The 19,934-nt window shown below is 35.1% G+C and overlaps 3 protein-coding genes across 3 annotated transcripts; 2 read left to right on the plus strand and 1 right to left on the minus strand.

The window, feature by feature from the left end:
* The first annotated feature begins 4,442 nt into the window (after nucleotides 1-4,442).
* On the plus strand, nucleotides 4,443-7,866 carry LOC132190273 (putative cinnamyl alcohol dehydrogenase 1). Its single transcript, XM_059605210.2, has 7 exons — nucleotides 4,443-4,523; nucleotides 4,666-4,779; nucleotides 4,925-5,038; nucleotides 6,320-6,550; nucleotides 6,779-7,064; nucleotides 7,148-7,298; nucleotides 7,508-7,866. The coding sequence occupies exons 2-7, from the start codon at nucleotides 4,691-4,693 to the stop codon at nucleotides 7,702-7,704; spliced, it is 1,068 nt and encodes a 355-aa protein (XP_059461193.2). The 5' UTR covers nucleotides 4,443-4,523; nucleotides 4,666-4,690; the 3' UTR covers nucleotides 7,705-7,866.
* A 1,358-nt stretch (nucleotides 7,867-9,224) lies between these two features.
* Nucleotides 9,225-11,896, minus strand: LOC132189463 (proteasome subunit alpha type-4-like). The gene is made up of 3 exons (XM_059604200.2): nucleotides 11,762-11,896; nucleotides 11,558-11,593; nucleotides 9,225-10,145 (listed from the first exon to the last, which is right to left on the minus strand). Exon 3 carries the CDS (start codon nucleotides 10,132-10,134, stop codon nucleotides 9,382-9,384), a length of 753 nt encoding a protein of 250 aa, XP_059460183.2. The 5' UTR covers nucleotides 10,135-10,145; nucleotides 11,558-11,593; nucleotides 11,762-11,896; the 3' UTR covers nucleotides 9,225-9,381.
* Nucleotides 11,897-12,826: 930 nt separating this feature from the next.
* LOC132189874 (uncharacterized) lies at nucleotides 12,827-19,788 on the plus strand. Its single transcript, XM_059604692.2, has 16 exons — nucleotides 12,827-13,087; nucleotides 13,598-13,797; nucleotides 14,106-14,185; nucleotides 14,274-14,372; nucleotides 14,509-14,632; nucleotides 15,295-15,353; nucleotides 15,444-15,521; nucleotides 16,857-16,927; nucleotides 17,023-17,119; nucleotides 18,035-18,109; nucleotides 18,345-18,443; nucleotides 18,678-18,821; nucleotides 18,929-18,958; nucleotides 19,061-19,123; nucleotides 19,246-19,323; nucleotides 19,424-19,788. Exons 1-16 carry the CDS (start codon nucleotides 12,969-12,971, stop codon nucleotides 19,490-19,492), a joined length of 1,485 nt encoding a protein of 494 aa, XP_059460675.2. The 5' UTR covers nucleotides 12,827-12,968; the 3' UTR covers nucleotides 19,493-19,788.
* Nucleotides 19,789-19,934: the final 146 nt, after the last annotated feature.

A 19,934-nucleotide genomic window follows, 5' to 3' on the forward strand; every position in this document is an offset into this window, starting at 1 on the left:
TCACACAGTTGAATGAAAAAATTGAATGCATAAAAAATTTATTTCATGGAAACAAACAAACGGAAACAAATCAATTGCAGTTTGATGAAAAAATTTATTTATGTTATTAATTTTAAGAATTAGTACTTGCATGTGATATGAATGTTCGTCATATGTGTTGGTGTTGTCAATTATATAATAAAAAAAGAATGAGAAATAATATTTTAAAGCAAGTAGAGAATGAAATAGAGAATCTGTTAGAGTGTGTAGTGAAAAAAAAATAGGTAAAGTAAAGAATTGTACTTTTCAATAAGTAAAATACCTAATGCTGCTGGAGATGCTTATGGGCCAAAAAGCATGAAATATTAACGGTTGTCCGGAAACGGTTCAAACCCCAATCACTATTGACATAAAAAAAGCGAGTGAGCAGAGAAGTGGTAGGCTTAATGCTAAAGGCCCAACTTTTTTGCCCAACAAAAGTCCAACTTTTACCTTTTTTTTTTTTCTAAAAAAAAAAAATGGAAAATGGAAAAAATGTCTAAAGCAACCCTATCTATTTTTGGCCTTTCTTTTATTTAGTATTTTTTAAAAAATAAAAAATGGTATTTTTCTTCATAATAATGACATTTTCTTAAAAAAATGACATTATTATGAAAAAAATACCATTTTTCATTTTTTTAAAAATACCAAATAAAAGAAAGACAAAAAATAGATAGGGTTGCTTCAAACATTTTTTCTATTTTTTATTTTATTTTATTTTTAAAAAATAAATAAGACAAAAGTTGGACTTTTGTTGAACAAAAAAGTTGGACTTTTGTTGGACAAAAAAGTTGGGTCCCTATCATTCCTCTTAGAAAACAAAGATCCCATCTTTAAGGTATTATTGATGAAGCCGATTGGGATCCCTGGCAGTAGGGGAAAATTGCGCATCAATTTTTTTTTTTTTTTTTTAAATCTTGGCCATCAATTTTCATCTAATAGTCACCAACCTAGCACGTGTTCTACTCAATATAAAATAATAAAACAATATTTATATTTAAAAAATAAATATAAAATAAAATATAAAATAAATTAATAAAATAAATAATGGTTCGGCCACCCCATTTTTCTCCATAGGGGATGGCCGGCCACGTCAGCTTAGCCTAGGGGGTGGTTGCAGCCACCCCCAACCGGCGAAGCCACCCCCCATGGCTGGGATGGGGTGGCAGGCCATCCCATATTTTTTAATAAGTTATTTTATTTTTATTTTTTAAATGTAAATAATATTTTATTATTTTATATTGAGTGGGACACGTAGCGGGTTGGTGGCTGTTTGATGAAAATGAATAGCCAAGATTTAAAAAAAAAAATTGATGGGTAATTTTCACACTATTGCTGGGTATCCCAAATTCCCAATCCAATCTTCGGTGGAGAACTTGACAAATCTTCTGGATTCATCCATCTCAGCTGTCTCCATCAGGTCTTTAGTTTTTACACTCAGATTGTTGTCAATCTACATGTTTTGCTTTCTTTTCGAGATAACTATCCACTCTTTATCGCTAAAAATATATATATTTTTGATATTTTTCTTGAACTACAATAGTCTATTGAAAAAAATTAACAAAACTTTCATTGAAAGTCCTATTTATATGAAATCAAGAACCTTGTTTTTTTTTTTTTTTTTTTTTTTCATTAATAATGGTGCTATTTTGAACGAATATATCTATTTTGAAACTGTCTTTTATATATCTGTGCTATTGGTTTTTTTATTTCAAAGGACAAGGGAAAAAATAAAAGAATAATTATTTAATTACACTGTGGCTGGTTTATACCCAAGAATCTGGGCGGTTAATTGCTATATCATTTAATTAGTGCAATCTATTTAATTGAGGCAGGAGATGAATTAAGAAACGAAGACATTGGTCAAACTCTGATATACCATGTTAAATTATCGTTTATCCTAAGAGCTTAAAGTTCAAAAGATAAACTTAGTAATTTAAATAATATTTTAAACACTTTATATTAATGCAATATTTCTATTTGAGGGTAAAACTGATTCTCCATTACCATATAGTGGCTGATTTGCAGGTACAGTCAACATTACAGAATTTTTTCTTGAACACCAAGTTGGATTTGTACTTGCTTCGAATCGATGCTTTATGGAGAGGAAGGACAAATGTGGGATTTGAAGGATGGAATACTGAGCAACAATATGTTGCAGAACTTAAATACTTGATTCTTGAGACCATGATTGTTCTATGAAAAGCTTAATTATGTTATTCTGTTTTTAGATTGATTGTGTATTAACATAAAAGTTGAAGGACCTTTTTATGTGCATGAAATTGTGGATGGTTCCAACAGCTTTCCCCATTTCTATGGCCCATCTCGAAGTTTTAAGGCTTTGTTTGGTAAATTTCTTGTCCTTGGATACTGTAGCTGAGTGGATTGATTTGAAAAAAATAAGAATGGTTGGTATAAAAAAAGTAAAAAAATGATATGGAAAAGTGAAAATTTTATTTTGTAATTATTTTTTTATTTAAATAGTAGTAAAAAGTAAATAATGTGATGTATATAGTAAATGATTTGATATAAAAAGTGAAAAAAATGTGAGAATGTTTTGATGTTAATTTTTTTTTAAAAAATGAAGTAAATAGTATTGAGGGGAGGGGAAGGGGTTTACCAAACGAGGCCTTAGTCCTCTTCCCTTATCAGCAGATATGAAAGCAGAGAAGCTGTCTCTATCTGTTGGCCAGTTCAGATGTAGTTTGCTGGATTAAGCACTTCTGTTAAGTTGCTTTGATTTCTTCGTATACTTTTTGTATTGTGAGCATAGAGGGAGGAAGAGAGAGAAAGAGAGAGAGAGAGAGAGATTCATGTTGGAAATGTTATTATTGTTGTGCTACTATATGGAACTAGCATATAAAGTGCGGGTGTTTTTTCATTGTATTTATTAATATATTAGCATCTAATATGCTATTTTTTATATTTGATTTGGACAGAAAAGCACATTTGTAAAAAATAATATAAGTAACTTCATTTTAGGCCTTTGAATTACCACGTGATTTGGCAAGTTCCCATTGAACTTCAAAACCTCTCATTTTGAACCTTTGAACTTTCAATTGCAGTCAATTTACCTCTTTCGTCAATTTTTGCCATTAAAACTCCTAAAAAGACAAAATTACCCTTAAATTTTCTTTTTATTAAGAACAAAAATTTGAAAAAAAAATGGAAAACAAAAAAATTGAGAAAAACGGTTCACAAGGTGGCCCAATGTGGGTCACCTTATGATTTTTTTTTTAATAATATATATTTTTTAATTTTTAATTTAAAATTAAGGGTAAATTTAAAATTTTATAAAAAAGTCAGGAGTATAAATGTTATTGTCTCACTTTTAACGTTTAAAATCTAACGGAATGGTTCAAATTGACTGCAATTGAAAGTTAATGAGTTCACATTGAGAGGTTTTGAAGTTCGAAGAACTTATCAAATCGCGTGGTAATTCAGAAATTTAAAGTAAAGTTATCCTAATATATATATATATATAAAAGTTGTGCCACTTTGTGTCACATTCCTTAATATATTGTTTGTGGCATTGATCGTCTGTCTTTTTGGGATGAAATGGGTAATGCCCTAATAGGTGTTAGAGTTATTGGCTCGTTGGAGAGGTCAATTTCAAAGTTGCTATAATTTAGAAGTATAGAGGAAGATGGCTCCTTTTGACTCGTTGGAGAGTCAATTTCAAAGTTGCTATAATTTAGAAGTATAGAGGAAGATGGCTCCTTTTGACTCGTTGGAGAGTCAATTTCAAAGTTGCTATAATTTAGAAGTAATCATATCCCTGTGAAGCAAGACAAAAATATGAATGGTTTAGTCAAAACAGATATGATTATTATAGTAGCTAACAATTTATCACACTTATCAAGAAGAAAAAGAGAGAGAGATGACAGAAGTTTCTAACAGGCATCCAGTCAAATGCAAACACAAAGGTTTCGTGCCTCGTGGGGTCAAATCGAACCAATCCCATAGAGGAAACGTTCAAAGCCTATCAATGATGAGATCAGAGCTGATGTCCGTATTGGGAACAGGAGTTGGCAGCATGGCAAGCTTTCAATAAAAGCTTCTCAAATGAGGTCACTGCATACTGGCAGTTATTCTTCTTTTATATTAAAAATAATTTCACTTTAAACACTTGAATTATCAAGTAATTTGATAAATCTCTAAAACTTTCTTAATTTAAATTCATGAACTTTCAATTGCAGTGAGACAATAATATTTATACCCTAACTTTTTTATAAAATTGCAAATTTATCCTTAATTCCAAGGGGTCTTTGGCTTTTTTTTTTTTTTTTTTTTTTTTAAAAAAAAAAAAAAATCAGGGATATTTTGATATTTTTAAGTATTGCTGTTAAAAGTTAACGGCTAAATCTGATGAAAAACTTGTCAAATTGCGTGATATTCAAGAATATAAAGTGAAGTACTATAAATAGAAGATAGAGTTAGCAACTTCCCATACTACTACTATATTAGTACATATCATAGGATCTCTCTGTCACACTGTATTCTTGGTGAGCCATCTTTTTTTATTAATTTTCAAATTGCACTGCATTTTTTAATCTAATGGAGATCATGAAATGGTTTCTCAGTTCAATTTACTTTGAAGTGGATGACAGATAGAATGTTGATGATTTTCTTTTATTGTTTGTTTAGCTCTTATTGTTCTAAGAAAACTACAATGAGCTCTGCAAGTTCAAATGAAGACTGCCTTGGATGGGCCGCAAGAGATGCATCTGGAGTTCTCTCACCTTACAAATTCACCAGAAGGTATATATATATATATAAATAATTGGTTTTCTTTCTTCTTGATGTTCAAAAACCATGCATGAATTTGTGTGCTGAACTGCTCTGCTACATATAGTAAATATTCCTGTCAAGAGATTGATTAACTGGTTTGCAAAACTTTATCCAGGGCTGTTGGAAGAGACGATGTTTCTATAAAAATCACACACTCTGGAATTTGTTATGCCGATGTAATCTGGACCAGGAACAAACATGGAGACTCCAAGTATCCTGTAGTGCCTGGGTATGTGCCCTGGTTTATTGATACTGTGTAATTCTTATGAGACAAATGTTGAGTTTAGTTCATCTTGAAAACATGCTTGTGCACTAGGAGCAACTTTCCTTTGACTTTCTCTAAGTTTAGGATACAAATATATTTTACAATAACTTCCCTTACTTTTTCATATACCATTAAAATATTATTTCTGTACAAAATACAAGTTCTCTACTTACCCTCACTTTTTTCACAAAAGTTCAACACAATTCCTAATTAAAGACAAAAATATGAAAAAGGAGAGAGGAAAGATAAATATTTATATTAAAATAATGTATATAATATAAACATTTATCTTTCTTCTCTCTCATTTTTCATATTTTTGCCTTTAATTAGGAATTGTGTTGAAATTTTGTGAAAATTTGAGGGTAGGTAGGGAACTTGTATATTAAAATAATGTATATATTCATCGTTTCCCCTTCTCCCGCTTTGAATAGAAAAGAAAAAGAAAAAAATGTATATAAAACAACTTTTGGTTTCCTATACATTGAGAAACACTATAGCAACCGTTGAGGGTTGGTTAAATGTAGGGAATCTGATGTGAATAAGTTTTTGTGGTTTTTTTGAAATTTTTCTTAAACATAAGAAAATGAATGGCATATAAGGCATATGCTGCTAGTGCTAAGGAGATAGTATCCAAATGCTTATATATACATCGGTTAAGATTGTATTTAAGTTATGTGTGACACTTAGAGATCGACGCCTATGACGGCCTACTCTATCGACACTTACTCAATGGTTGCCCTTTTTTCTTTTACCAGCTCCGCTCATCTATTAGTATTCAATTACTTGACATTATACATATACATAATACCAAGACATTTCAATCTAGCCTATAAATAATGTTATATGTCACCTCCAACCCCTTCCTATCCTCCCAAAGCCTATATGGTGTGGTCCTCTATAGTATCTAGTGTAGGGAGATTAGTTTTTTACTTAAGGACCACACCACGTAGGATTTGGAAGGATGGGGGTTGACGAATAGATATACTCTCCAGCTTATAGGTCTCCTTCTTCGTGACTCGATTACAAAGTCGTAACATCCTATACTCGGCGAGTTGCTGGCTCTAATACCAAATGATACAAACATTGAGTATAACTCATCATTGAAAATCGGTTTGCAAGGAGAAGATGTCCAAAAATTTATATACATATGATTAAGATTGTACTAAAGCCATGCGAAACACATAGCATCGTAACATCTTACATTTCATTAAACTGATGTATCAATATTGATTATTTGCATGCCAGACATGAGATTGCAGGGATTGTGAAAGAGGTTGGCACCAACGTCCATCGTTTCAAAGTTGGCGACCATGTTGGGGTGGGAACTTACGTTAACTCTTGCAGAGATTGTGAGTTCTGTAACAAAAAGCTAGAAGTTCATTGTGCAAAGGGAGCTGTTTACACTTTTAACGGCATTGATATGGATGGTACAATCACCAAAGGAGGATACTCCGACTACATTGTTGTCCACGAAAGGCAAGTACTTTATATAATGTTGTATCCTTCACATACAATGTTCAACATTGCAGAGAGTGATCGATTTGGTCACTCATTCATACTTTGGCCCTCTGAATAAAAAATTTTGGTTCCGTTCCCAACAAGGGAAAACGAGACGATTACTCATCGTGTCTTTGATGTCGATTGAGAAGATGACGAAGAAATGGAATAATTTTCACTAGTTTTGTTTTGGTCTTAAATCTGCAGGTACTGCTATACTATTCCTGATAGCTATCCATTGGCTTCAGCTGCGCCTTTGCTTTGTGCTGGAATTACTGTTTATGCTCCTATGATGCGCCATAAGATGAATCAAGTTGGCAAATCTCTTGGAGTGATTGGCCTTGGTGGTCTAGGCCACATGGCAGTTAAGTTTGGGAAAGCTTTTGGGTTGAATGTAACAGTTTTTAGCACAAGCATATCCAAGAAGGAGGAAGCCCTGAGTCTTCTAGGTGCAGACAAATTTGTGGTTTCATCTGACCAAAAGGAGATGGAGGTAAAACGCACTAGTCTTCTGTCTTCTTGGGAGCATATTTGCAATACTAAAGTTGATGATGGTATTTTTTTTTTTTTTTGTAGGCCCTGGTTAAGTCACTTGACTTTATAATTGACACAGCATCTGGTGAACACCCACTTGATCCATACATATCAATCTTAAAGACTACTGGCATTCTGGTCGTAGTGTGTGCACCGAGTGAACTCAAGTTCAACCCTTTGGGCCTTTTACTAGGTAAGGATAAAGTTTTTCTCCAAATCGAGTCAAAGGAAATTCTTCTGATTCGGTCTATTAACAATGCACGTGAAAATCACACACTAAGGAGACATGTCAATTTATCTTCAACTTTTTTTGAATGAAAACTTTGACAGCTATTTCTAACTCAAGAGGTTCTTGAAATTTCCAACCTATTGAACTAACTCCATGTGTTGGCCTCTTGACAGAAATGAGAACCATTACTGGAAGTGGAGTTGGAGGTACGAAAGACATACAGGAAATGTTAAATTTCTGTGCTGCTCACAAAATATATCCTCAGATCGAAGTAGTTCCAATTCAATATGCAAATGAAGCTCTTGAGAGGCTGTTAAAGAAAGATGTCAAGTACCGGTTCGTGATTGACATTGAAAACTCCCTGAAATGACACCATGAAGAACAAGAGGATTCACTTTTTATGTAAGAAACATGTAGGTTTTGATCTTCTGCATAAAGTAGGTGTTGGAATGATTTGAAATAAGCGAGTGGGTTTTATGTACTTTCTCTGTTGGTGATGAAAGTGTTTTTATTTTATGTAACTTCCCTTTCTAATTGTACTGGGGTTTTTTGTTTGGTTGCTCCACCCATCTTTTGTGTTTTTTATTTGATGTTCTCTTTTCCTTCCCCTTTTCCTTTGTATTTGCGAAGAAAAGAAAGAAATAATGGGGACAAGTGGTAAGGCTTCCTCATTAACAGAGACATACACGCACAATTTGCTTAGCATTATTGTTAGTAAACATGTGAACTTCTGGAAATTTGCTTTGCTAATCCTTTCAATGAAATTTGATTACATCAAGAAAATCGGAGGAGAAACCTGAGTAAGGTGAAGGATCATCTATTCTTCCAATAACCAACTGACTCGTACAATCGGTTATGAGAATTGGTGTGGTATTGAGGATGCAGAGACTGAAGGTGTACATCGTGTGGTAACATCAACTCCTAAAAGACACTTCCATGTTTGTGAGATCAAATACTGTTGGAAACCAGTCGACTCGTTTTCCACCCAACATACCAATTCACATTCATACAACAATCAATGGATAAAGTAAAATGAGAACTTAATGATTAAGATTGTGGTAGTCAATTTAAGAGATAAAATTTGCCACAACTTAACAAATTTGACACGAACCCAACATGAAATTAACGGGTTAGGTTAAAGTTGAATACCCTAACCTATTTAATTAAATGAATCAGGCTAAAATTGACCTATATAATCTTTTATTCATACTCCAACACGATTCGAACTCGTTATATGATATTTAGGGCTAACTTTTTGATACGACTTATGAACCTGACACAAACTCAACACAATATTAATGGGGTAAAGTTAAAGTGTTTAACTCCTATAATTAAAATGGCCGAATTAAGATTGACATATATAGTCATGCATCAACACAACCTAAACCCTACAGGCGAGTACAAATTGCCCCATTTGAATCAATCTGCGCCTGCGAACGAACAGTGGAATGGTCCTAAGCAATTCCCATTAATGTAGCATCCCTTAGATTCCATTAGCTTGGAATTTCCTCAAGAATATCCGTGGCTGCAAAGCTTAGGGTGACAAAATATGGGACTCAATCTGGCATCCTAGTTTCGAAATTAACGTAAAATAGCTATAAACAATACGTCTTCATAAAATGCACGAGGTAGCAACTAGATAGCGAGAATGAGTCCCATTTGTAATTAGAACCTTTTCAAGTTCAAAATTTCCAATAGGGCAAAATGCTGTTTGTATATATTAAGAAAAGTTAATGGTGATTAAGCATCCCCTCAAACCTGTCATAATCTTTCAACAACATTTGTAGTGTTGTTACATCATTAGCATATTGTGCAGCATCCTAGAAACGCTGCAATGCAAGCTAGACAAGTCCACTCATTTAGTATTTCTAGTCCAAATCAAGCTCTATATTTAGTCAAACATAGATGATCAAATAAACGACCAATTGTACCAGAGGAAGAATCCATAATCTGGTTTTACAACGTTAAACACAAACAGCAACATGTGCCAATAAGTCCTGAAATTCATATCTAAAAAAAATACAGAAACGCAGGGTATACCTGAAATTCATATCTCAGCGGCAGTAGGTTGGGTCATTCCCAACTTCACTAACAACTTGCTCAGCGACTCCGGTGGGCATACCTGGTACTTCACTTTTCCAGAAGGCAAGACGAATACTTCAGCCAATTCTAGCTTATCTGAAGTAAGACTGGTGCTGTCCATTGTCTTACTGAGCACTTTCAGTGCAAGCTCAACTGCTTCTTCTCTTGAGATTTCATCCTTGTAATCCTGCTTAAGCATGGACTGTGCTGCCTGGTTGTTTGCCCCAATCGCTGCAGCCTTCCAACCACCATAGTTTCCACTTGGGTCACTCATATAAAGCTGGAAACCAAAATTTTTGTCCCAACCTGCAAAAAGAAATGAAACACCAAATGGACGGAGCCCACCAAATTGTGTGTAACCTTGTTTGGTGTCACAGAGAGATTGGACAAGCTGCTCAACAGGCATTGGCTCTTGGTAAGCAAAAGTATAACGCTGGGCTTGGACTCTAGCCGTGTTGATAAGGATGTTGGCATCTGACATTATTCCAGCAACAGCACAAGCTACATGGTCGTCAATCTTATACATCTTTTCAGTTGATGTTGAGGTTTGAAGGAGCTTGGAAGTGACCTTCTTTTCACCAACCAAGACAACTCCATCCTTGGATAAAATCCCTATTGCAGTTCCAGCATTTCCAATGGCCTCCATTGCATATTCAACTTGGTAGAGACGACCTTCTGGAGAGAATATCGTTGTGCGGCTATCATACCTTCGAGACATTTTATATCACACTGAAACAAAGAGAAAATTAGTCAAAAGAGAACAATGTTGCAATTAAAAGAACAATAAATCTTAAGAATGGTACAAGGAATAAAAAAGTGAGCATGTACAGAGCAGAAAGTATATTTTTTTAGATTGGTAAGTAACACACACACACACAGTGGAGCCCCTATCTTAAACATGGAAAATCCAATGTCAAAATAAAATAACATCAGTCACGACAATGATGCTTTCATGTTTTGTATGTATGCACAAACCATTCATCATGTAGCTAGTATAACTGTGTGATCCCACAATCTCAAAAGCTGTATGTTTTTTGCACTTACGTTGTTAAAATGATTCAATAAATTAACCTTCTTAACACAAAAAGGAAGCACGAATATTCAGTGTTAACCTTTTAGAATCGTTTTGGTTAATGCCCATGATTGTGGATTGGTTGATTTTGTTAATTTTAGATGAAACATGGTTTTGGATTGGGATTATATTTTCTCAACTGATGAAACATGGTTAATTGGATCATTTTGTTTTGAAGATTTTAGTGTCTATTTCATTGCTGCCCATACATGTTAGTGTCGAATTGTTGTCTCTTTTGACAATATCAGCAATCCAACTTTTTCATAAAATCAAGCTTAATTTTTTTTAATAAATTAGTTTGGTATGAGAGTCTGTCGATTTATTTCCTCCCTTAAAATTAAGCATTCAAATTCTGTTCTGACCTAAACAATAAAAATCAAAACAGTTGATATAACCTTTTTTTGGCTGCTGAAGAGAACTATAAAGAAGAAAAGAAAATGAGTTTTGAAAGTTAGGTTTTATGTTGTTTGGTTTACAGAAAGTGAAAGGGTCTTATGGTTATACTAGGCTTACTTCATTTGATTGTTTTGTTAATTTTATGTTTTGAATACTGACTCTGAAAATTATATGTAACATTAATGATATTGTGTTCTTACAAAGCCTAACTGTCTTACTAACCCTATGGAACAATGACCTAGAGATGACAGTACCCTGTTTGTTCAGTGAAAAGTGTTGCAAATGCTTGTATCGTTTTGCAATGCTATATATGAAAACTGATGATAAATAGTGAAAAGCGTTCCAACTGAAATTATACCCAAACCAAATTTGATATATATATGTATATATACACAAACACATATACTAAGCAATACAGAAGGAAGAAAATATACTAATAGATACAAAAACTAGGGCATCATTTTTGTATTTAACAACCATCACTAGACTCTATCACAAGGATATAATTTTCTACAATACGTGAGAAAAAAACATAATCAACAATTTATAAAACACTGCAATTTACAAAGTATAAATGCACACTTTCTCATTTACAGTAGAATTCTTGTATGAAAAATAAAATAAGACATGTTAACCAAAACTAATTAAGAAAACCTAAATCAAAGTTTGTTACCTGAGGTCGGTGGCTGAGACACAGAGAGAGGTTGATCTGAAATAATTGAAATAAACTTGTTAGAAACAAAGACGAATACCAACACTCGATCTGAAATAATTGAAATAACACTCGATGGCTGAGACAGAGAGAGGTCGATGCCTGAGACTGAGACAGAGAGAGAACGAAAGAGAGATCGGAAGAGAGAGAATGAAAGAAACAAACTTTGTGATCGGAGCTCCGGTGGACACTGAGCACGGCTGAGCGGGAGCGGGAGCGGGGCAGAGTGAGGCTGAGGGAGAGGGAGGCGTGACTTGTGAGACAACTGAGGGAGTTTGGGAGAGGGAGGGACCGGAGACGATCCAGTTGATGGCTAGGATATCTCAAGATCTTAAGGTCATCAACCCGCCACGTGGCACATTAAGAAATAATATTTTATTATTTTTCTTTTAAAAATAAATAAATAATAAAATAATAAAAAATTAAAAACAAATATATATATATATATATATATATATATAAAGGTGGGTGGCCGGCGACCACATTTTGGGTCGCCACCCTATGGGCTAGTAGGGGGTGGTCGAAGTTATCTCATAGCCTTTGAGGTGGTGGACAATGATCAAATCAAAAAAATCAAAAAAATTTTAATTTGGCCATTGAGAGTGGCCCCCTCAACCGGCCCATGGAGGTGGCCGACGCCACTCCCACCGGCCACCCTAAGGCATGGGGCCGGTTGGGGGTGGCTTTAGGGTGGCTTTGGGCTAAATCAATTTTTTTGATTTTTTTGATTTGGCCTTTGGGGGTGGCTTTGGCAACCCACATGCATGTGGCTAAGATGGTCATCTTTTTTTTTTTAATTTTTTTTTTTTTAATATATTTGTTTTTAATTTCTTATTATTTTTAAAAGTAAAATAATAAAATATTATTATTTTTTAATGCGCCACGTGACTGGTTGATGACCTTAGGATCTCCAGAGATCTTAGTTATTAATTAAATCCTCTCTAGCCTATTTTGGATTGAAGAGAATCCTTAACCAAGGAGGCTTGAGAGTTTGACAAACCAAGCGGGATCCATGTTTTTCTTAGGTTAATGCGGGCGGGTATCCGGGGTTTTTAAAAAACAAAACCCGCAATCCCAACCTGCTCCGTTCGGGTAACTGAAAAACCAACCCGGATCCACATTTTTCTTAGAGAAAATGGGATGGGCGGGGCGGGTTCGTCGGGTTGGGCGGGTATTTGCCGACTCCTGCTGCTTGCGACGAGAATAATAACCTAATAGGTGCATGCTTCGTATCCAGCCTCGCGATTACAAAAAACTCTCTGCCAAACAGAGCTAAGGTTTTTCCCTGAAACCTCACATCAAACCGCCTTCCACCGAGAGAAGCAGCGCAAGACAGAACCATTCTCTTTACTTCATTTTATCATACACAACAATGATATCATCCATCGCCTGGATACCCAAAGGCGCTCCGAAGCCTGTGCCTGCCGTGGCCGACCCTCCTTCCAAAGAAGAAATCGAAGAGATGATCAAGTCCGGCGCTTTGGAGCCAAGGTAACAACTGAACTGGTTTTCACCACAGTTTTGAAAGCCTATGATTCCATTTTTATCATTGAAAGAGCATTCATTCATTCACTCACTCACTCACTCATTTATTTATTAATTGTAGAAGTAGAACGAAAATAAAATATATTATGGAAATTGAAGTAATTGAGTTTATTTATGCTAAGGTTGAGGATTTTCGGAATTCTTTGTCATTTGTTGCTCAATAAGCAAATTTATTTGGCAATTGGTGGCCGTTTGCGCACGTTTTAGCTGTCTACGGTTGATTGATTTCTCGTTAATCATTAAAGCGACGGTCTGAATGCACCGAGGAAATAATATGCTTTTGTGATGGCTATTTAAGACTTGTAGTAGTCTTCAAGTTTTCAGCGCATAATGGCGCCGTTCTTATGATTTGGATATATGGAAAGAAACGTTATCTAATGCTAGAGACAAAAGAAAAATGAGTTTAGTCAAATTCTTGGCTTTGTATACTTATGGAGAGGCTCTTGGGTTATGCAGTGGAGATTGTGAGAGTGAAGAAGATGATGAAGAGATGGATGTTGATGCTGCCAAGCAGACTGACGAAATTGCCTGTGCATTAGAGGTAGCAGATGCACTTGGCAGAACTTCCAGTAGCTCAAAGTTGGCGACCAGCTTTGATGATGTAACCAATGGTTTGAGGGAACTTGACATGGAAAATTACGATGAAGAGGATGATGGTATTCCATCTGCTTTCCCTCTCTCTTTTATATTTATCTTTTTTTTAATGTTGAAGTGTCAAAATATTGATTTGTGTTGACCTTAAAGCATCGTGAAATGAATGAAATTGAGTAACTTGCATAAATTCTTTGGTAAATGATTTTGTTAATAACACTACAACATATTTCATAATTGGATGTGACTAGTCCCCCCACCCCCAACCCCACCCCGCGGAAAGAAAGAAAAAAAAAAAAAAAAGGAAGAAAAGAAAAGAAAAAGCCATATTGGATGTATTACAAGTTTTGTATCTTCTCATGGCTTACCTCAGGCATCGAGTTATTTAGCACAGGGCTAGGGGACCTGTACTACCCAAGTAATGAAATGGATCCATATTTGAAAGATAACGATGTAAGTTTGATTCCTTCAGGTACGGCTTTTTGTTGCTTGCTTTCCTTGAGGTTCTAGAACATTATTTTCTTTTTGTCTTCCTTTTCAGGACGAGGACTCTGAAGAGGTTGAGGACATGACTATTAATCCAATGGATGCTGTCATAGTTTGTGCACGTAGTAATGAGGATGATGTCAGTCATCTCGAGGCATGTAATAGCTGAAAAATACTTCCTCTCTCTCTCTCTCTCTCTCTCTCTCTCTCATGCCAATGCATGCTGAGCCATCCTTGGAAGCCCCCCAATTCTTCAGGCACTCTTGAGTGATCTCATTGTCTACTTGCAGGTTTGGATATACGAGGAATCTGAAGATGGTGTTCCAAACATGTATGTTCACCATGATATCATCATTTCAGCTGATCCACTTTGTACTGCATGGCTTGATTGTCCACTTAAAGGTGGAGAAAAAGGTGTGACATACTGATTTTGGTTGAAGTTTGGAGTTCATGCTAGAGGACTGTTGCACTTTTTTTTCTACAGTTGTACTTCTTTCCACATGTTTTTCTTCTTTACTAATGAAATGAAGAGATGGTTGTTAAAGGGTTGGTCAGGATTCAGATCTGATTCAATTTTGATCTGCCATCATATCAAATGGTTTGAACTCAAGTTTGGTTGATATGGTGATCTGATTGTAATTGAATTGCTTGGAAATCTTTCATGGAAATGTTTCCCAATACTTGTTCTAATGAAATTATAGATTTTTAAGTGTTTAAAATCAATGAAATTTGCTACTCTGAGCTAGAAATTAGTCGCTTGTAGTTATGGAATCTTTAGTCCCACATAGAGATTCCTCCTAGAGTAGCTGTTAATATGAAAACAGAAACTCCGTTATCAATAATTTTTGTGGAAGGGAAAACCATAACAAGCAATACTCATTGTTATTAAAAAAGAAAATAAATGTAGCATGTTATATTTCTTAACCATTTGTTTTCTTTTTGATGAAATTAATCGATGGCATCATAAAGGATAGTTGCCACTGCTAGCAACTTATATTATACTTGAAGTTACTGTTTTTCTTTTAATGAAATTTCTGCAGTTGTTTTATCTTTAATAGCCTTCTTTATGTTGTCAGGGAATTTCATAGCTGTTGGCTCCATGGAACCTTCTATTGAAATATGGGACCTTGACATTGTATGTTGGTTATTGATATTAAACTATTTATATTATAGGTTGAGTTGAGATGTTATTGCAAAGTCTCTTACTATGTTCTTTTGTTCTTAGATTGATGAAGTACAACCATGCGTAGTATTAGGTGGCATTGCTGAGAAGAAGAAGGGAAAGAAGGAAAAGGGAAAAAAGGTCCGTTACTAAATCCATTCCAAGATTGATGCCAATTAAGACTTTGACATGTGAATGATATGTCTGCTGATCTGGCTTAATAGTTGTAAGCATATTGTGTTGTGTTTTCATAAACTCCATCGAGCTTCTTTTACCCCTGAATTTTGTATATATTGTACACATGGAAATGTTTTAAAGGCAGAAATGGAAAAATTTCCTGTTCCCAGTGATCCTGCTGAGAGCCAATTGTTAGTAAACTGAAAACTGCATGTCATAATAATTCAAGAGATTTACTATCATTAGGAAAATCCAGAAAGCATTTATCTTTGTACCAAGTGAGATATCAATAGTCTTGCCTTTTTCTTTCAATAATTATTATTTATAAATATAAAAAAAAGAAAAAAAAAAAAGAAGAAGAGATATTAATGGTCTGATGATGTGCCAATGCTTGGTGGATTTTGACCTGTGATTTCCATATATAACATAGTTTTTAGGCATTTTTGTTTATGGGACATATTGGTATTAAACATGGGCATGCCTTCATATGGCTCCAATGCAGCTGTCTATGTTGGACATGCCTTGTAAGCATCTAGAATTTTTTTTTTGATAAGTAATTGTTGTATATATCAAAAAGCGCAAGCGCCTGTACACAATAAGTATACAAGGGAAACTAGCATAAACCCACAAAAAGACCCAAAAACCCAACATAAACCCAAAAAACAACCCTGGCACCTACAACCCATAACCACCCCTATGCTCAGAAGAGCTCCCCAAAATCACCCAAACAACCCTTAAAACCTGCCCAGGCACTGCAACGTAATAGTCTTGCCCTTAGTCCCAGGCCATGAGATCGTTATACTAAGATCCTCTTTCACCTCATTCAGCGACGCTACCTTTTGATCCTCCTCCTCCTCCTCATCACCTTCCAACAGCCCCTCCTCGCTTGCTACCTTATTTTCCCAACGAAAATCCTCTTCCATGTTCTGCAAGAGCACCAAACGATCTTCGTCCTTTAACTCTTCACTGTCCTTAACCTTTTCGTTCATCCACTCAATCTGCCATATTTGGGATTTGGTCAGACTGTAATCCACAGAAATGGTGTTAGAGATGTTGGATTGACAAATGCTCCAATAGATCTTAAAATAGCGGTGTTTAGACTAGTTCTATTTATCTAATATAGAAATGGAGTAGGATAGTAAAGAAAAACTATATCAACTTATCATAAAAATTTACAGTAATTTAATATGAAGGTATGCCTTCCATCTTCTGACTGATTTATTTTTTCATAGATATGATAAATATATAATATCTTGTGGACTTTTGTTTACCAATTTTCTTTCACTTGCTCTGTGTTAGACATCAACCAAATACAAAAAAGACAGTCACAAGGGTCCAGTGCTTGGTCTTGCTTGGAACAAGGAGTACAGGTTGCCATCTGCTCTCTGTTTGGCCTTTTCATTTGGATGTATATACTTGATATAATTCTCTGTTTTTCTTTTGCATTTTTTGTTTTTTAAAACAGGAATATACTTGCTAGTGCAAGTGCTGATAAACGAGTTAAGATCTGGGATGTGGCTGCTGGTAAATGCAATATAACCATGGAGCATCATACGGACAAGGTCAGAATTAAGCCTTAATTATGTATATTTTCTATTCATGACATGGTCGTGTGATAAATTAGAAGAGATTTGCTGTTATCTACCTGCCTAGTGAAGTGTTAATAATATAGGTATTATCTTAGAAGCTCCTTTTGGTGGTATATTGAGTACTAACCAATTGTTAGATAAATTAAGGGTGGTAATCTGATGAAATTGATTATTGAGGTAGAGACTGCAAGGGTTTATTTCTTTTCAAGCTAATTTTTAGGATTTTGGTATTAGTAATTGTGTTTGGTTTGTTAAAAACAAAACTGATGGCTTGATTGATTATATTGATGGGTCCACTGCCTTTTGTGCTTGATACTTCTTTTAGACTAGGGTTGAAAAACTAATTGATTGATCAGAAAAAGGAAGATAGACAAAAAGGACTGATGGGGGAGAGAGATACTATCACTGAGATGCTAGAAGCTCTCACACATGCAAATCACCCACTTTCATTCTCATTCCAAGACATGGACGGATCACTATGTATATGTATCAATATTCAACAAGAGACACTGGTTGACTTATGCAGAAATCAACTTCCAATATCTGCATTGGTTGCAAGTGCTTATACAATTTTTGGTTTGTAACGTATAAATGCTCTATCCAGAAAATTTTTGTGTGCTCAAATATAATTGGGGTAAAATATTTCAACCAATTTTTTTTCCTTCGGAATCTGTTAGTATGCATACAGGCAGGCCATTTTCCCATAATCATGTGATATTCTGCATAGTTGCAATGTTATAGTATTAGCGTAAACATGAATGCAGGGGATTCTGGATCCACATGGAGTACCATTAATACTCCCAAATGAAAAAAAAAATCTTAATGAACTCTGCAGTAGTCAAGTCTAATGAGTTTCTACTTTTACCTTCTTCTTCCTAATCATTGTAGGTTCAAGCAGTTGCATGGAATTATCACGCGCCACAAGTTATTCTTAGTGGATCTTTTGATCGTACAGTAATCATGGTAATAAAGTTTTTACCTGCATTACCCTTTTTTTTTTTCTTTTTTTCTGTTAGGCTATCCTCATGTCAATTGTATGTGCATATGTGCGCCTCCACACAAGCTACTAATGGAGGACTTGTGTTGCTTGAGATGGGTGACATGAGAGTTTGGGAGCTTGACTTAGTCTATTAATTTCCAATTTGTATTGCTTTTAAGATAAAGTGACTTGATGTATTTTGATATTTCTGAATTGCAGAAGGATGGCAGAATACCAGAACATTCTGGTTATAAATGGTCAGTTGCAGCTGATGTAGAAAGCTTGGCATGGGATCCACACACTGAGCACTCATTTGTGGTACGTGATTTACCCTTTTATCTGAAATATCTTCCGATTGGTGATTTCAATTATTTTTTGTTTTTACTTATCAAAAAAAAAAAAAAAATTTATTTTTTGTTTTTTTCTTTTTAAGAAGCAAAATGTGTCTTTGTCTGAGGACACTGTTATTGCATCTAAGATTTTTTTTTAGACTTTTGTTTTTTGTTGGAGAGGCAGTAAGATCAATTCATAATCATTCAAATGTCCTCCTAGGTGAGCCTTGAAGATGGTACTGTCAAAGGTTTTGATGTCCGGGTTGCTAAGTCTAATGCAGCTTCTGAATCAAAACCAAGTTTTACTCTCCATGCACACGACAAAGCTGTTTGCGCAGTTTCCTATAATCCTTCAGCGCCTAATGTATGTACCTGCTTTTCTTCTCTCTCTCCCCCTCCCCCTTTCTCACGTTTTGTTCAGATCTTTTAGATTATTAACTTCCTCCTCCCTCGTGATGGGTTCTTTTACAGCTTCTTGCAACTGGATCCGAGGATAAAATGGTATCTTTATAGTAGTTTTTGTTGTTATTTTAGTATTATTTCTCATGACCCTCAGTAAACCCTTAGTATTTTTTTCATTCATTGGGTGCTCCTTTGATGCAGGTAAAGCTTTGGGATTTGTCAAACAATCAACCTTCATGTGTTGCATCTGTAAATCCTAAAGCAGTAAGTGATTATTATAGTTTTTCTTATATCTAATGTCATGAGGTAAAAAGCATTTAGTGAAGATGTTGTTTTAGCTTTACTTCTCTAGATAGATTCTCATGCTTTGTCCTGGATGTTGTTAGGGAGCCGTCTTTTCCATTTCCTTCGCAGAGGACAATCCCTTTTTGCTGGCTATAGGAGGCTCTAAGGGGAAAATGGAAGTGAGTGGATTTTTTCTTTTTTTATTAATATTTTGTTATGTTGTTGAATTTTGTTTTCCTGAAAGTTTTGTAATTGGTATTGATGATCAAAAATTTGTAGGTATGGGACGCATTATCTGATGCTTCGGTCTCTCGAAGATTTGGGAATTACAGCAAGCAGAGGTTATGATGTTATTAGAGTGGAAGATGAAAGAGGTTTTTGTTTCTCATCAAGCAAGAGGTTTGTCCTTTGTTGTTTTTGCTTCTGTTTCTGAGAAGGGGCATTGCCTACGAGTTATGTTCTCAAAATTTTGAATTTGTATGGCTGCAGATGATTTCTTTTAGATACCCCCTCTTCCTCCCCCTCCCCCCTTCTCTTTTTTCTTTGCTTGGAGGTGTATTTTGTAGGTCCAAGCAGTTTTGTTATTTATATACATGGGCGAGAATCTTAAGAAATGTTATGTTGTCAATGATATGGCTCCAAATCTCCATGCTGGCACTCTACTACTTAAATGGTTTACGTTACATTTGGCATTCTCTTGGTGAGGGCTTCGACTCCTGCTGGATGTAAATTGTTTCGAAATCAGGATTTGCAAGATCTGAAGATTGAAAAACTGCTACACATATTTAAT

Source organism: Corylus avellana, chromosome 9 (genome assembly GCF_965113065.1).
Source record: "Corylus avellana chromosome 9, dhCorAvel1.hap1.2, whole genome shotgun sequence".
In the NCBI taxonomy this organism is placed as follows: domain Eukaryota; kingdom Viridiplantae; phylum Streptophyta; class Magnoliopsida; order Fagales; family Betulaceae; genus Corylus; species Corylus avellana.